A 12,813-nucleotide genomic window follows, 5' to 3' on the forward strand; every position below is an offset into this window, starting at 1 on the left:
CCGAGCAGGAGGGGGGGGGCGATGCCGGCGCCGAAGCCGCCCGACCGGAGGGCCAGCGAAGCTTCTCCCCCCTCCCCCCCGGCGGGCTGCTCACCAGATGAAGTCGGTGCAGTGGCTGCAGAAGGTGGGCTGCTTGAAGAAGCGGGCGGTGAACTTGTGATTCTTGACCTCGTGCACGTTCTTCTGCCGGAGGGCGCCTTTGCGGGCGAAGCGGACGTGGCTCTCCTCGCCCTCCGGGCCGGGGGCAGGCGGGGGCTCCGTGACCACCGCCGCCGCCGCCGCCGCCTCCGGTTCGGCCATGCTGCCGCTCCTGCCGCCGCTGCCGCTGCACGGATGCCGCCGAGCTGCCTGGCGCGGCCGCCGCTCCGCCCGCTGGTGCTGAAGCTGCGGCGGCGACACCTCTGGCCGCCACTGGGCAGAGGCAGCGCTGAGCCTCTGGCGCCCGCCCCGCCCCCGCCCCGCCCCCGCCCCGCCCCGCCCCCCGACCGCCTCTGCCGCCGCCCCCCGGCCCCCCCGGGGCCCCCAGGGCCACTCAGCGTCACCCCCACCCCCGCCACCCTTCAGCCTCCCGAGGGGAAGGAAAGGCCGGGGGAGATGGAAGGCTGGGAGGAGGCGACTTGGAAGGAGACCCCGGAGACATCGGCAGAAGGGAGGGGGGAGGAGAGGTCGGGGCTCCGGTGGCCCCTGCAGGAACGGAGTGCTTCCCATTCGGGGCCCCTTCCCATCGGTCCCTTTGGGCTGCCCCGTCTGTCGGGCACAGGAAGCCCCCTATCCTGCATTCTGGCTGGGTGTGCATTTGATCCTGCATGGAGAGGACCGGAACTCAGGACCCAGAGTCCAGATTATTGTGTGAATGCAGCCAGGAGTCCAGAATACGGGTCAGAACCCCACTGTGGAACCCAAGGATGGGATGGATGTGGCCAGAAAACCAAGATGGCAGCCACAAGATTGCAATGAAATGAGCCCCTGGTTTTGATGCGCAAGACACATCACTTGGTTTCTTCATCCTGTGGAGCCTGGGAACCAGGGGCCACAGGGCCCGTCTCTTGCAGGTGGGTCCCCAGAAGCCTCTGCCAGACGCCCCCTAAAGGGAAACCAGGGTAGCTGTTTCAAGGGCCCCTGAGGCTCTTCCCAGGTTCACGACAGCCATATCAGCCCTGGAAGTATTTATCAAGCAGGGCTGGACTCTCTGGCCCATGAATCACAGCCTCTGGACTCTCTGGCCCATAAATCACAGCCTCTGAAGTCTGGCAGCAGAAAGGCTGCCTTCCAGCAACAGCTTCTTTGCTTTGCTTTCCCCCCCTCCCTTACTAAGGAGAGGGGAGGATGAGCCAAAGGCCTCTGAAGGGGGCTGTAGCCCCAGTCAGCGGACAATGTTTTCCTCAGGCCCAGAGGCTGAGCTGCTGCCCCCAATCCTGCTGTCAGAGTTGGGCCCTGAGCTCAGCGTTGAATCTCTCCCTTGGACTCAGGAAGAGAAAAGGAGCTTCCCGGATGAAGGCCGGGCCCGTAGGTCACTTTAACGCCGGTGCCAAGTCTCAAGTCTCCCCTGTGCTGCCTTCTTGGCTCTGCCCAGAGATGGAGGATCCTAGCCTCCCCTCCTCCAGGCCTCAATGGCTGAGCACAGGTGGACTCTTCTCTTCCCTCCAGACTGAGACCATGTTGGCCAGCCCAGGTGTAGGACCAGCATCTCAGCAACTAGTGATACTACACAACATTAATAAATCAAATTCATTGTTCTATAAGTGTCTCCTTCCCTCTCCCCTCTCTGTCTCCCCTCTCTCTGGGTCTCCCTCTCCTCTCTCCCTCCCTCTCTTCCTCTCATCTCCCCCCCTCTTTCTCTCCTCTCCTTAGCTTCCAAGTAACACATTGTTGAAAAATATATTTCTATAGTGCAGCAGTACAAAATACTTTCCAAATATAAGTTTGGGTATTTTGTATTGTTGAAGAGTGAGGGCCGTGGCAGAACAGAAAAGCTCCGCCAGTCAGGAGCACCTGAGATCCATCCGAGACCCCTGGGGGGCGTAGGGGAAGCAGGCTGAGAAACCCATCTTGGCTTCCTTCGAAAATGGAGAGCCAGCTTCCTTCCTCCCCCTCCCTCTTTTCTGGTGGCCCCTTCTGCCTCTTCACCTGCTAAACGGGCACCAGTGTGGCTTCCTTACCAATATAGATCTTGATAAACTTTGTGGATTAAAAATAAATAGAGTGGAAATTAATATAAATGATTATCGGTGGCAGTCATTGGTGCTTCCACCACAGGGGTGCCAGTTCAATTTGTCTAACGGAGGCAGCATCTGGATGGGCGCGCGATAATGAGGGAATCATTTCGCCAGCAAATATCCTTTGCTACGACGGGATGGTGCGTGAGTGAACCATCCAAGTGGGCAATGAATCTCTCCTGGCTCTTCCAGCGGGCGTCAACACATACGCATCTGGCCAGGAATCAAACATCTGTACTTCCCAGGAGGCAGAGGTCTTGCTGAGGCTTTGCTGTGGCGTAAACTGAGCCTCTGTCTTCAGAGACAAGAGGCCTGGATTTTGAGGGGGTGCATGAAGGGAAAGCTGTGGGGTTCCCAGGGATTTATGGCTGTTCTTGGTAAAACTGGAACTACAGGCGTAACTAGTGCAACTCTCCTTAACTTAATGGCAACGACACACTGCAAAAGGTGAAGGGGCTGCCAACCAATCTGGGGCTGGAGAGAGGGGGGACAGTGGGGGGGAGAGGGGGGAGAGAGAGGGGGAGGGATATGTCCTTTGAAAAATCCCAAATTCTGCAAAAGCCAAGTGAGGGCTTCCTGAGATCATTCAGGACTGATGTTTTACAAGCCAGTGACTCTATCCTTGTTCACAGCTATTTTATCCCAGATTTTAACAGGTTTTAATAGACTTTGGATCAAGAACACCTTGACCAGGTGAAACAGGCCAGCCTCAGCCCTTTTTACAGGTGGCCCATCTGGACAACTTTGGGGGCCCTCCCTGTAGACAGTCCTGAAGCCAGCCAAGGTGAATGAGGGATGGGTAGGAAGAGTCGACTGGCACCTTTTGGTCGGGGTCCCAAAACTGGGTGGGGGGAGGGTGATGGGTGCTCAGAGCAGCAAAGACACCTGGGAAACTCTCTGTTGCCATCCCATGTCCGTCCAGAGTTTTGCAGCTCAGATCTAACCATCCTCCTCCTTTGCCTGAAGTTTGAAAAGTTCCAGTTAGAACTTTCCTAATCGGGTAATTGATTTCCTGCTGGAAACCAAGAAGGTTTGTTGTTTTTTTATCAAGATTATCAAACCACTCTGCCAGAAGATAGAAGGCTGGGGATTGCAGTCATCCTACAGCATTATCCCAGAAAAGCATCCTCATAGACGCAAGAATTTGACAGCTCAACTTTCTGAGTGGGTGTAAGGTACAGTTTGAGCCTGCAAGATATTCTCTCCCCCCCCCCATTGATCCATGAAACAAAGCAGAGCCAGCAGGAGGGGGAAGTGGACCCAGAATGCTCCTTAAAGGATCAAATGCTGCCGCTTTGGTTGAAAAAGTGCTCTCATTCTAGGAAATGTAAACATTTTAAATGAGTTTTAAATCCACCCTTCTAGCAAATTCACCCTGCCAGCTGAGAACAAAAGTGTTTTGAGCAGGGAATTCTGGATTTTCAGTAAGAAGAGCAAAGACTCGTTTGAATGTTTAATCCTCGGGCTGTGAGTTGTGCCGTTGTGTGCAGGTCGCACCCCGTGTTGCCTATGGCTTGGTTTCCTTTCTTCACAGCCTGTTTCCCTGCTCTGCCCCAGCTGTTTCGTCAGGCAATTTGTCAGGCGATTGCAGCTTAGGAATTCCCAGATAAAATGCACTTCCACCTTGACTTTCTGGAGTTTCAAAGTCTGTTTGCACAGAAGGGCCGAGGAAGAAGCCGTCCACCAGCCTGGGACGAGGTCTCACCAAGAGCAGCAGGAGCTGAAGATACTCTGCAGCCTTGGCCACTCTTTGCAGCCCACAAGATCAAAAGAGACACAGGTGAACTCTGTGCCATTTGCAGGGGGTCTTCCTGGTGCAACCTTGCTGGCCAGAGGGTTTGGGGTGGGTGATGGAGACCCCTTGATGAGCAGATCTGCAGCTTGGAGCCTCCTGGATAAGTGGCCACTGCAGGAGCCCAGCTTCTGGGATGTCCTGAGAGACAGTTTGGAAACTGAGGTTGCTACAGAATGCAGCAGCCTGATGCAAACATCTGGAAGGAGGACTCACTGATGTTGGGGGCAGTGTTCGTTGTCCATAAGATTCCAGGCTCAACTGGAGGTGCTTTTTTTCACCTAGAAGGGCTTACAAGGCTTGGCCGCTGTGTCCTTGCAAGAGTCTCTACTGGCCAGAACCAGCCTGCTCCAGGGTCAGTTTCTCAGTAGGAGCCCTCGTGTGACAGAGCCCCTTGCTGCCCCCACCCCAGGGAGGGGAAGCCCCCACCTCACTAGATGTTACTTGATTTTATGCTGTGATTTTGTACTATTATTTTGCTGGTGTTACGAAACAGCCTTGAGTTATACAATGTTAGGGTGGTAAAGAAATCTGGCCATGAGGAAAACCAAGGAATCAGAGGCCTGAGGTAAAAAGAGAAAGAAAAGGACACGTAGCCCGAGCTGAGGTACAGCTCTCCACGCCTCCCCCTCTTGCAAACAATCCTTGCTTCTGGCATGCCCTGCAGGCAAACTGCATCCATGGCCTTTTGTTCTTTAAACCTCTCGCCTCTCTTTCTGACGGACTCCTCAACTCCATCCAAGCATCCCTTTCTTGGGCTCCCTTGTTCACAACCATCCCGTTCGTCCTTCAGAGGGTGGTTTTGCCTTCACATCCATGCATCTTCAAGACGACGAATTCCTCTCAAAATCCTCCCTCTTTTATGCTTGACTCTCTCTTCTTCTCTGTCTCTCCCCTCTTTCTACCACTTGCATGTCTGCAGTCTCCCATCACCATCGTGCTGAACCAATTGCTTCTCCTGCATGCCCAGTTTGCACGACCAACGAGAGGAAAGTTCCCATCGTGACTTTTTTGGCTTCGTTGCTGGCAACAGACCATCAGTCAGCCACATTTCCACCAGCACTTGAAAATCTTAGATCCTCTCCATCCCTCTCCCATCTGTGGGAAGCACCCCCCCCCCTTAGAAGAATAAAATATTTTGAGAAATATTTAAAAAAGCAGGATAAAATATTTCCCCTAAAAGAGAAATAAAGAAATCTTAAGGGAGACAGAAACTCAAGAGCTTCAGCTCCCTTCCCCCAGCAGATATTTTCTGCCCATTAAGGAAGACTGGGCCATCCTCTCTACAAAACAAAAGACCTTCAACTCCAGGGTGATGGGATGGAGACATGACCCTTTAGGGCATTACAGGATTAACCCACTACCATCTAGCAGAAGACTAGAGCTCACTTCATTACACAATCTCCTAAGGACATGGCATCACCCTCAGAAACTTCAACCAAACCTAGCTCAGAAAAACACCTAGGATTTGTACTTTGTCTATAGATCCAGCTATGATCCCTACATAACCCCTACATGGCCCCATGGGAGCCTGACAACAGCCAATAGAAAATATGTTCTTGCACAGGAACAGGAAGCTCAAGTGCAAAGCCCCAAATCCCTTGCTCTCAACTCCACGGAGTCAACTGCCCAGAGCCACAAACACATGTGGTTCTGCTTCATCATTAAACCATCTTTCCAAGGAGCCTCCATGTTTCTAATGTCTTTCTCCCAGCTTGGAACTGAACCAGATGAATATTTTTTTCCAATACAGCCAACTTCCTACCAAGTACAGAAATTCAAACAAAGGCCGATGCAGAGGGAGGATGGCTAATGGTCAACAGCAGCCCTCACTTGAATGTTTCTGGGCAGTATTTCAGAAGGTAAGCTGCTCCAATTGGGTTAATACCTAAAAGGGAGTGTCAGTTGGAAAACTCTAAGGGTTGGGCCAGACCAGGACTTCAAACAGAGTAGAAGGAGGCCACTTTCAACCATTGACCTGACAAATCAATGAATGTGTCCAGGACATCACCAAGAGTCAGCCTTGATTCAAGGGACACTTCACTATAAAACCAAGAGAAGGATTGTGAGAACTTCCACCTCATTCCTGCGCTTGCATTCACTCAATGCCAGTGTGCCATGAATTCTGGGGGAAGGGAGTTGGATGGGAGGAGGGACAGTTCACTGCTCACCAAATCTTTCTGGAGACACAACTTCAAGGTCAGGCAGCTGGAAACAGCATAGCCCACGGCTGAAGAGACCATTCCCAAATTCAATCCATTTGAACATTATTGGACAATGGGAGACTAGCAGTGGGAAGTGACTCAGGGGTGGGGGAGTTAAACTTGGAGATTTTGGCATGCAAATTTCAGTTCTTGCTTTGCTCTATTGTATTTCATTTTAGTAAACTATACCATTTTCACCAAATGGAGTCGAGGATTGTTCTTAAAGGTTCGAGATTAGGAAGGACTGGCAAGGATTTTGGTTCAAAACTGCACTCAGTCAGAAAACTGGATTCACAGACAGTTGGGGCATCTGGGCCCGCAGCTGCCCTGCACTGGGTTGTTCCAAAAGAGAAGTTTCCTAGATCTTCCTCCCTTCTGCAGCTGCAAAGATCAGGGATGTCTTTTAAACATGTTCTTAAAAAGCAGATTGCTCTGCGTACCTGCAGCAGGCCTACTTTTGGAAAACTGCCACCATGACAAGCCTTCACAGAGAAGCCAAAACGATGCAGCACAACCTACTTCAACTGCATGAATGCACACCTGCTACCAGATGCCAGGATTTCAATGGAACATAAAAGTCTTACACACTTTTTGCTTATTAAGAAAAGTTTTCAAAAAGTAGGAAGAGTTGGACCAGGCAGATAGATTCATTTCCAAGGAGGTAAGATGGACCACCGAGCTCAAAAGAGAATATATGCAGAGAATATTTCAGGACATTCAGTTTCGTTTATGTTGATCCATCAGCCAGAGTGAATCAGGCAATTTGGTCTCTGGATAAGACAAGCTCTTTTCCAAATGGGAACACAGCCATTTTTCATTTTTCTCCAACTTCAATTTCTTTCTTTGGCTCTGTGACTCATTTGCTTTTTCCTTTCTTTTCATTCTTGCTTAAACCAGAGCACGGTTGTTTTGAGTGAAGGATAAACTCATATCCACAGGCTGATTAACCTAGTTTTCAAATTAAACTATTTTCTGGATTTTCACAAAATATCAAACTGTAAACTAACCAAATGGGTTTAGTTTGCATGACATGCTAAGCCCGACACTTCAAACCAGCCACCTTTCTAGTGGACAACAACTCCTAGCATCTCAGCCAGTAAGAAACAAAATGAAATTCAATGGTGAAAAAAGTAAGGTTCTACATTTAGGCAAGAAAAACAAAATGCACAGGTAGAGTATATGTGGTACCTCGCTCAATAGTAGTAACTGTGAGAGGGATCTTGGAGTCCTAGTGGACAACCATTTAAATAGGAGCCAGCCGTATGCAGCAGCTGCCAAAAAAGCCAACACAGTTCTAGGTTGCATCAACAGAGAGATAGAATCAAGATCCCGTGAAGTGTTAATACCACTTTATAAGGCCTTGGTAAGGCCTCTGTGAAGTTCCCAGGAGACAACCTAATTAATTTACGAGCCTCGAGACAAAGTTCAAAAGAAATCCAATCATTTATTAGGATCGACATTCTGGCGTGAACTCCTGCGGAGCCAAAACTGCTTTCGCTTAATTGCGTTTGAACTTTACCCCTGTATCCCCTCCCTTCTGTCCTGCGTCATAACTCATATTCTCCAACTAGGCTGTAGACATGAGATCCAACTCCAGCTGAAGGCATGCATGGAATTCCCCCCCCCCCATGCCAGCCTGATAATAGTCATGGCAATGCTTTAGAAGTTGACATCTGGCTCCCCTCACTTCCCAAAAGTGACCTGTGTGACACAAAGAGAATTTGAGTACAGGTATATAACTTAGGGATGTGTCCCTCCGACAGGCTTGCTTGGATTTTCGGCATGGAATTTTGCTATGAGGCGATCAGCCTGGATATTTCTACTTTTCTCCCAAGATGCCTCTGATAGTGGGTAGCCCTTCCACTTGATTAAGTATTGGAGTTGTCTCCTGTGCCACCTTGAATCAAGGATTCGTTGAACTTCATAGTGGGTTTGGCCCCCTATGACCATAGGGCCCGGGGGTTCCCAGGGTAGTGGTCTCAGAGTGGATCCGATCACAGGTTTTAAGAGGCTACTATGAAACGCTGGGTGTATCTTCCCCAACAATCTAGGTAGTTTCAATTGCACTGTGACTGGGTTGATGATCTTTACTATGGGGAATGGTCCCATAAACGTCGGCCCCAGTTTCTTGCTAGGCAGTTTTAATCTCAAATATTTTGTGGAGAGGTAAACCTTCTCTCCCACCCGGAATGGCCATTGAGGAGCTGGTGCTTGTCTGCCTGTTTCATATAGGTTTGTGCCACTTTAGCCAGTGCCTTTTTGACATTTTCCCCGTTCGCTTTCAGCATCGACATCCAGTCAGCCAAGCTGACTGAGGAAGGGGGATCCCTTGGATACTCAGGCATTGGGACGAAGTCCATACCACTCACTATTTTGAACGGCGTGAGTCCTGTGCTACTGTGGACAGCATTATTGTACGCGACCTCAGCAAAAGATAAAAGGTCTGCCCAATTGGACTGCTGATAGTTCACATAGCACCTCAGGTACTGCTCTATCATAGCATTCAGTCTCTCTGCTGCCCCATTGGTGCTCGGATGAAAAGCTGAACTAAGACCCTGAGATGACCCAATGGACCGCAGGAACTCCCTCCAGAAATTAGCCGTGAACTGGACCCCTCTGTCTGAGATAATTCTTCGAGGTACTCCATGCAATCAGTAGATATGCTTCATGAACAGTTTAGCCAGCTTGTGAGCTGAGGGTAGTCTCTACAGGGTATGAAGTGCGCCTGTTTGGAGAACAGATCTATTACAGTCCAAATCACCATGTTTCCCCCACTTTTTGGCAACTCTATTATAAAGTCCATTGCGATCTCCTCCCACGGCCTCGTTGGCTCTGCTATTGTTTGCAGCAGTCCGGGGGTTTTCCTGGTCATCTCTTCATTGTGGCGTAGATGGTGCAACATTTTACGTAACTATCCACATCTTTCTTTATACCAGGCCACCAGAATTGCCTCCAGGCTAAGTGTATGTCAGGCGTTTTAAATACCATGCAGAGTTAAATCATTGTCGAAGGCAAAGTTATCCTTAAAGGTCCAATTTATTCATACAGGTAAGTTAGCACGTCTATGGAATTCCAACTCTGATGTTCTTCCTGGAATTCCACCCAGTTGAAAGTTCATGATCTATCCCCACACCCCATAATCCATCACATGTTCCAATCATCATCTTCCACGCTGGCATCTACACCCCTCTGCTTCCGGTCAGGTGTTGAGGTGTGGAGACAAAAGATGACCTTGGCTTCTATAAAAGAATGTCAACAATACATTCCACAATCCTACTCCTTTCTATCCCCCCCTCCCAACTACTACACTAATGAAACAGCATAGGAAATTAATAAAAAGTGTGGCAGGCCAAAGATCCTAAAAAGAAACATAACTACAGGCCTGACAGGGTACAGTCTTTAGGAACCCAAAGTGGCCTGCCGGTTTGGCGTCATGACTCCTCTGGAGAACTAGGGTACGTAGGGATTCTGGGATGTAGAGTTTCTTCCCCTTCCATGCAAAGTCATCTCTTTTCATCAAAATGTGTTGGTTGTTTTGGAACCAGGGGTCTGCTAACAGTTCAGTTTTGAGTCTTGTGGTTAGCTCGCTTGCAGGTTGGTCTTGCCGGTCACTGCGTTGCCACCTGGTGGTTACTTGGGCAGTTGTTTGAGTAGAGGGAATGATGGCGTCCATAATATGCTCCCGTTCGCATTTGTACTGAGGCATGCGGGAGAGGGTGTCAGCTAGAAAGTTCTTCCCGCCTGGAATGTGCTTTAAGACAAAATCAAAATGGTTGAAGTATTGAGCCCATCGGACTTGTTTGGGTGATAGTTTCCTTGGGGTCCTAAGCGCTTCCAGATTTTTGTGGTCGGTCCAGACTTCAAACAGTTTCTGGCTCCCTTCCAACAGGTCTCCAGGTTAGCAGTGCCCATCTCACTGTGAAAGCCTCCTTTTCCCATGTGGCCCATCGTCTCTCTGTGTCTGTGAGCTTGCGGGAGGTGTAGGCACAAGGTTGTAAGTTTCCTTGGTTGTTTCTTTGGAGTAGCACCGCTCCCACTGCCACATTGCTGGCGTCTGCCTGAATCACAAAAGGTTGCTCGGGGTCAGGATGCTTCAGAACTGGCTCCTTTGCAAACATTTCTTTTAGTGTCTCGAATGCCTCTTGGCAGGTTAGGTCCCATGGTAGGGGTTGTCCCAGATGAGGTTTTGTTCCTTGGCTCCCTGTCTTCAGGAGGTCTGTCAGGGGTTTGGCAATCTTTGCAAAGGAGGGGATGAATTGCCTGTAGAAGTTCACGAACCCTAGGAAGCTTTGTAGCTGTCTGTGGGTGCGAGGGGGATGCCAGCTTAGGACGGCTTGCACTTTCGCTGGGTCCATCTCTATTCCCTCATTTGACACTCAGTAACCCAGGTAGTCTAACTGTGCATGGTGGAATTTGCATTTTGATACCTTGACGTACAGATTGGCTGACAGAAGTTTCTCCAGTACTTGGCGGACCAGGGGTACGTGGTCGTCCATGGTCTCCATGTAGATAAGGATGTCATCTAGGTAGACGAGGATGTCTACCCCTTTGTAGAGGTGCTCGTGCAGCACCTCGTTTATTAACTGCATGAATACCGCTGGGGCCCCCTGCAGCCCGAAAGGCATCATTTTGAATTGAAAGCTCCCTAGGGGGCAGTTGAATGCTGTTTTCCACTCATCTCCCTCTCTGATACGTACTTGGTAGTATGCTTCTCTGAGGTCTAGTTTGGACTTTTCCCTTGGCCAGATGAGACAGCATGTCCTTCATGAGAGGAAGGGGGTATAGGTTATGTATGCACACCCCATTTATCCATCAAAAGTCCACACACAATTTCATGGTTCCATCTTTGTTTCTTTAAAGAGGACTGGTGCCACGACCCACGGCTTGGCTGGCTCAATGAACCCCCTTGCTAGGTGTTTGTCTATGTATTTGCGCATCTCTTGCATTTCCCGGGGTGTCATGGCATACAGTTTGGGCTTGGGTAGTTTTGCCCCGGGGATGATTTCGATGGCAGTCTGTCTCCCGGTGGGGTGGCAGAACATTGCACTCGGCCTCGCTGGGCACAACCAACCCGCAAGCGAGCTAACCACAAGACTCAAAACTGAACTGTGGAGTTCCCAGAAGATGACCTAATTAATTTACGAGCCTCAAGACAAAGTTCAAAAGAAATCCAATCATTTATTAGGATCGACATTCTGGCGTGAACTCCTGCGGAGCCAAAACTGCTTTCGTATTTATTTTATTCGTATTTATTCGTATTTATTCGTATTTATAGACCGCCCCCTCTCCCGAAAGGGACTCGGGGCGGTGTACAGTCACTAAAATGCGTTATAAAATACATACATAAAACAGTTAAATAATTAAATACGTAGGTGGAAGAGGTTGCAAGACTGTATATAGAATAATAAATATATTACATTATATTAATTACATTATATTAATTACATTACAATAAATATAGTACATTAAAAACTCTAATAACCCAGGAGTTAAAATATTACCCAAAATTTCACTTAATTGCGTTTGAACTTTACCCCTGTATCCCCTCCCTTCTGTCCTGCGTCATAACTCATATTCTCCAACTAGGCTGTAGACATGAGATCTGACTCCAGTTGAAGGCATGCATGGAATTCCCCCCACCACCACCATGCCAGCCTGATAATAGTCATGGCAACGCTTTAGAAGTTGACATCCACACTTGGAATCCTGCATCCAGTTTTGGTCACCATGATGTAAAAAATAAGTTGATACTCTGGAAAGAGTGCAGAGATGAGCAACAAAGATGATTAGGGGACTGGAGGCTAAAACATATGAAGAACGGTTGCAGGAACTGGGTATGTCTAGTTTAATGAAGGGAAGGACTAGGGGAGACATGATAGCAGTCTTCCAATATCTCAGGGGTTGCCACAAAGAAGAGGGAGTCAAACTATTCTCCAAAGCACCTGAGGGTAGAACAAGAAGCAATGGGTGGAAACTAATCAAGGAGAGAAGCAACCTAGAATTAAGGAGAAATTTCCTGACAGTGAGAACGATTAATCAGTGGAACGACTTGCCTCCAGAAGTTGTGAATGCCCCAACACTGGAATGGGGGGGGGATCCAACATCGCGATGATACAGATGTGCAGTCTCGATGCTCCGAGACCGCAGCCAATACTTTTGCTGCTGGGTGGTCCAATCGGACCTAAACCATCCCGCAGAGATGGTGAACAAGAAGAATACATCTTGCTGATCTCAGGGACATCGCAAAGTCCCTGATCGATCCAAGAGAAGTTCTTCAAGCCGGCATCAAAAAATCCAGCCATTAGGCTGATGAAGTCGGGGCAGCTCCAAAACGGAAGGATACGGAAAGAGAAAGTGTTTCCAGCTGGGGAGGAATTTTTACCGTTTTAAAAGAGACTGCCTCTAAAAAACTTAAAATTAATTTAAATTGGAGAACAGAAGAAATGAGCAGCGGAATTAAGTTTGGAATGGTTTTGGACAGTGGGTTATCTTACTTTTTAAATGCTATCTTCATGGATGGAATTTATGCAAGCCTTTTAAAACGAATGGACTAAGTTTTCTTCTTCTATTTTTTTTCTTTTATTATTCTTTGAAACCTATG

General features: G+C 48.9%; 1 protein-coding gene across 2 annotated transcripts in view; it reads right to left on the bottom strand.

The window, feature by feature from the left end:
• Positions 1-401, bottom strand: part of PRKCB (protein kinase C beta) — a 236,150-nt gene extending 235,749 nt beyond the window's left edge. For both annotated transcript variants that reach the window (XM_081965393.1, XM_081965392.1), the window contains exon 1: positions 95-401. In XM_081965393.1, coding sequence (XP_081821519.1) covers positions 95-300 — 206 coding nt within the window. In that variant the 5' untranslated portion in view covers positions 301-401. The remainder of the gene's footprint in view (positions 1-94) is intronic.
• Between the last annotated feature and the right edge of the window lie 12,412 nt (positions 402-12,813).

Source organism: Natrix helvetica (genome assembly GCF_964273705.1).
Source record: "Natrix helvetica genome assembly, chromosome: 13".
NCBI classification, from domain to species: domain Eukaryota; kingdom Metazoa; phylum Chordata; class Lepidosauria; order Squamata; family Natricidae; genus Natrix; species Natrix helvetica.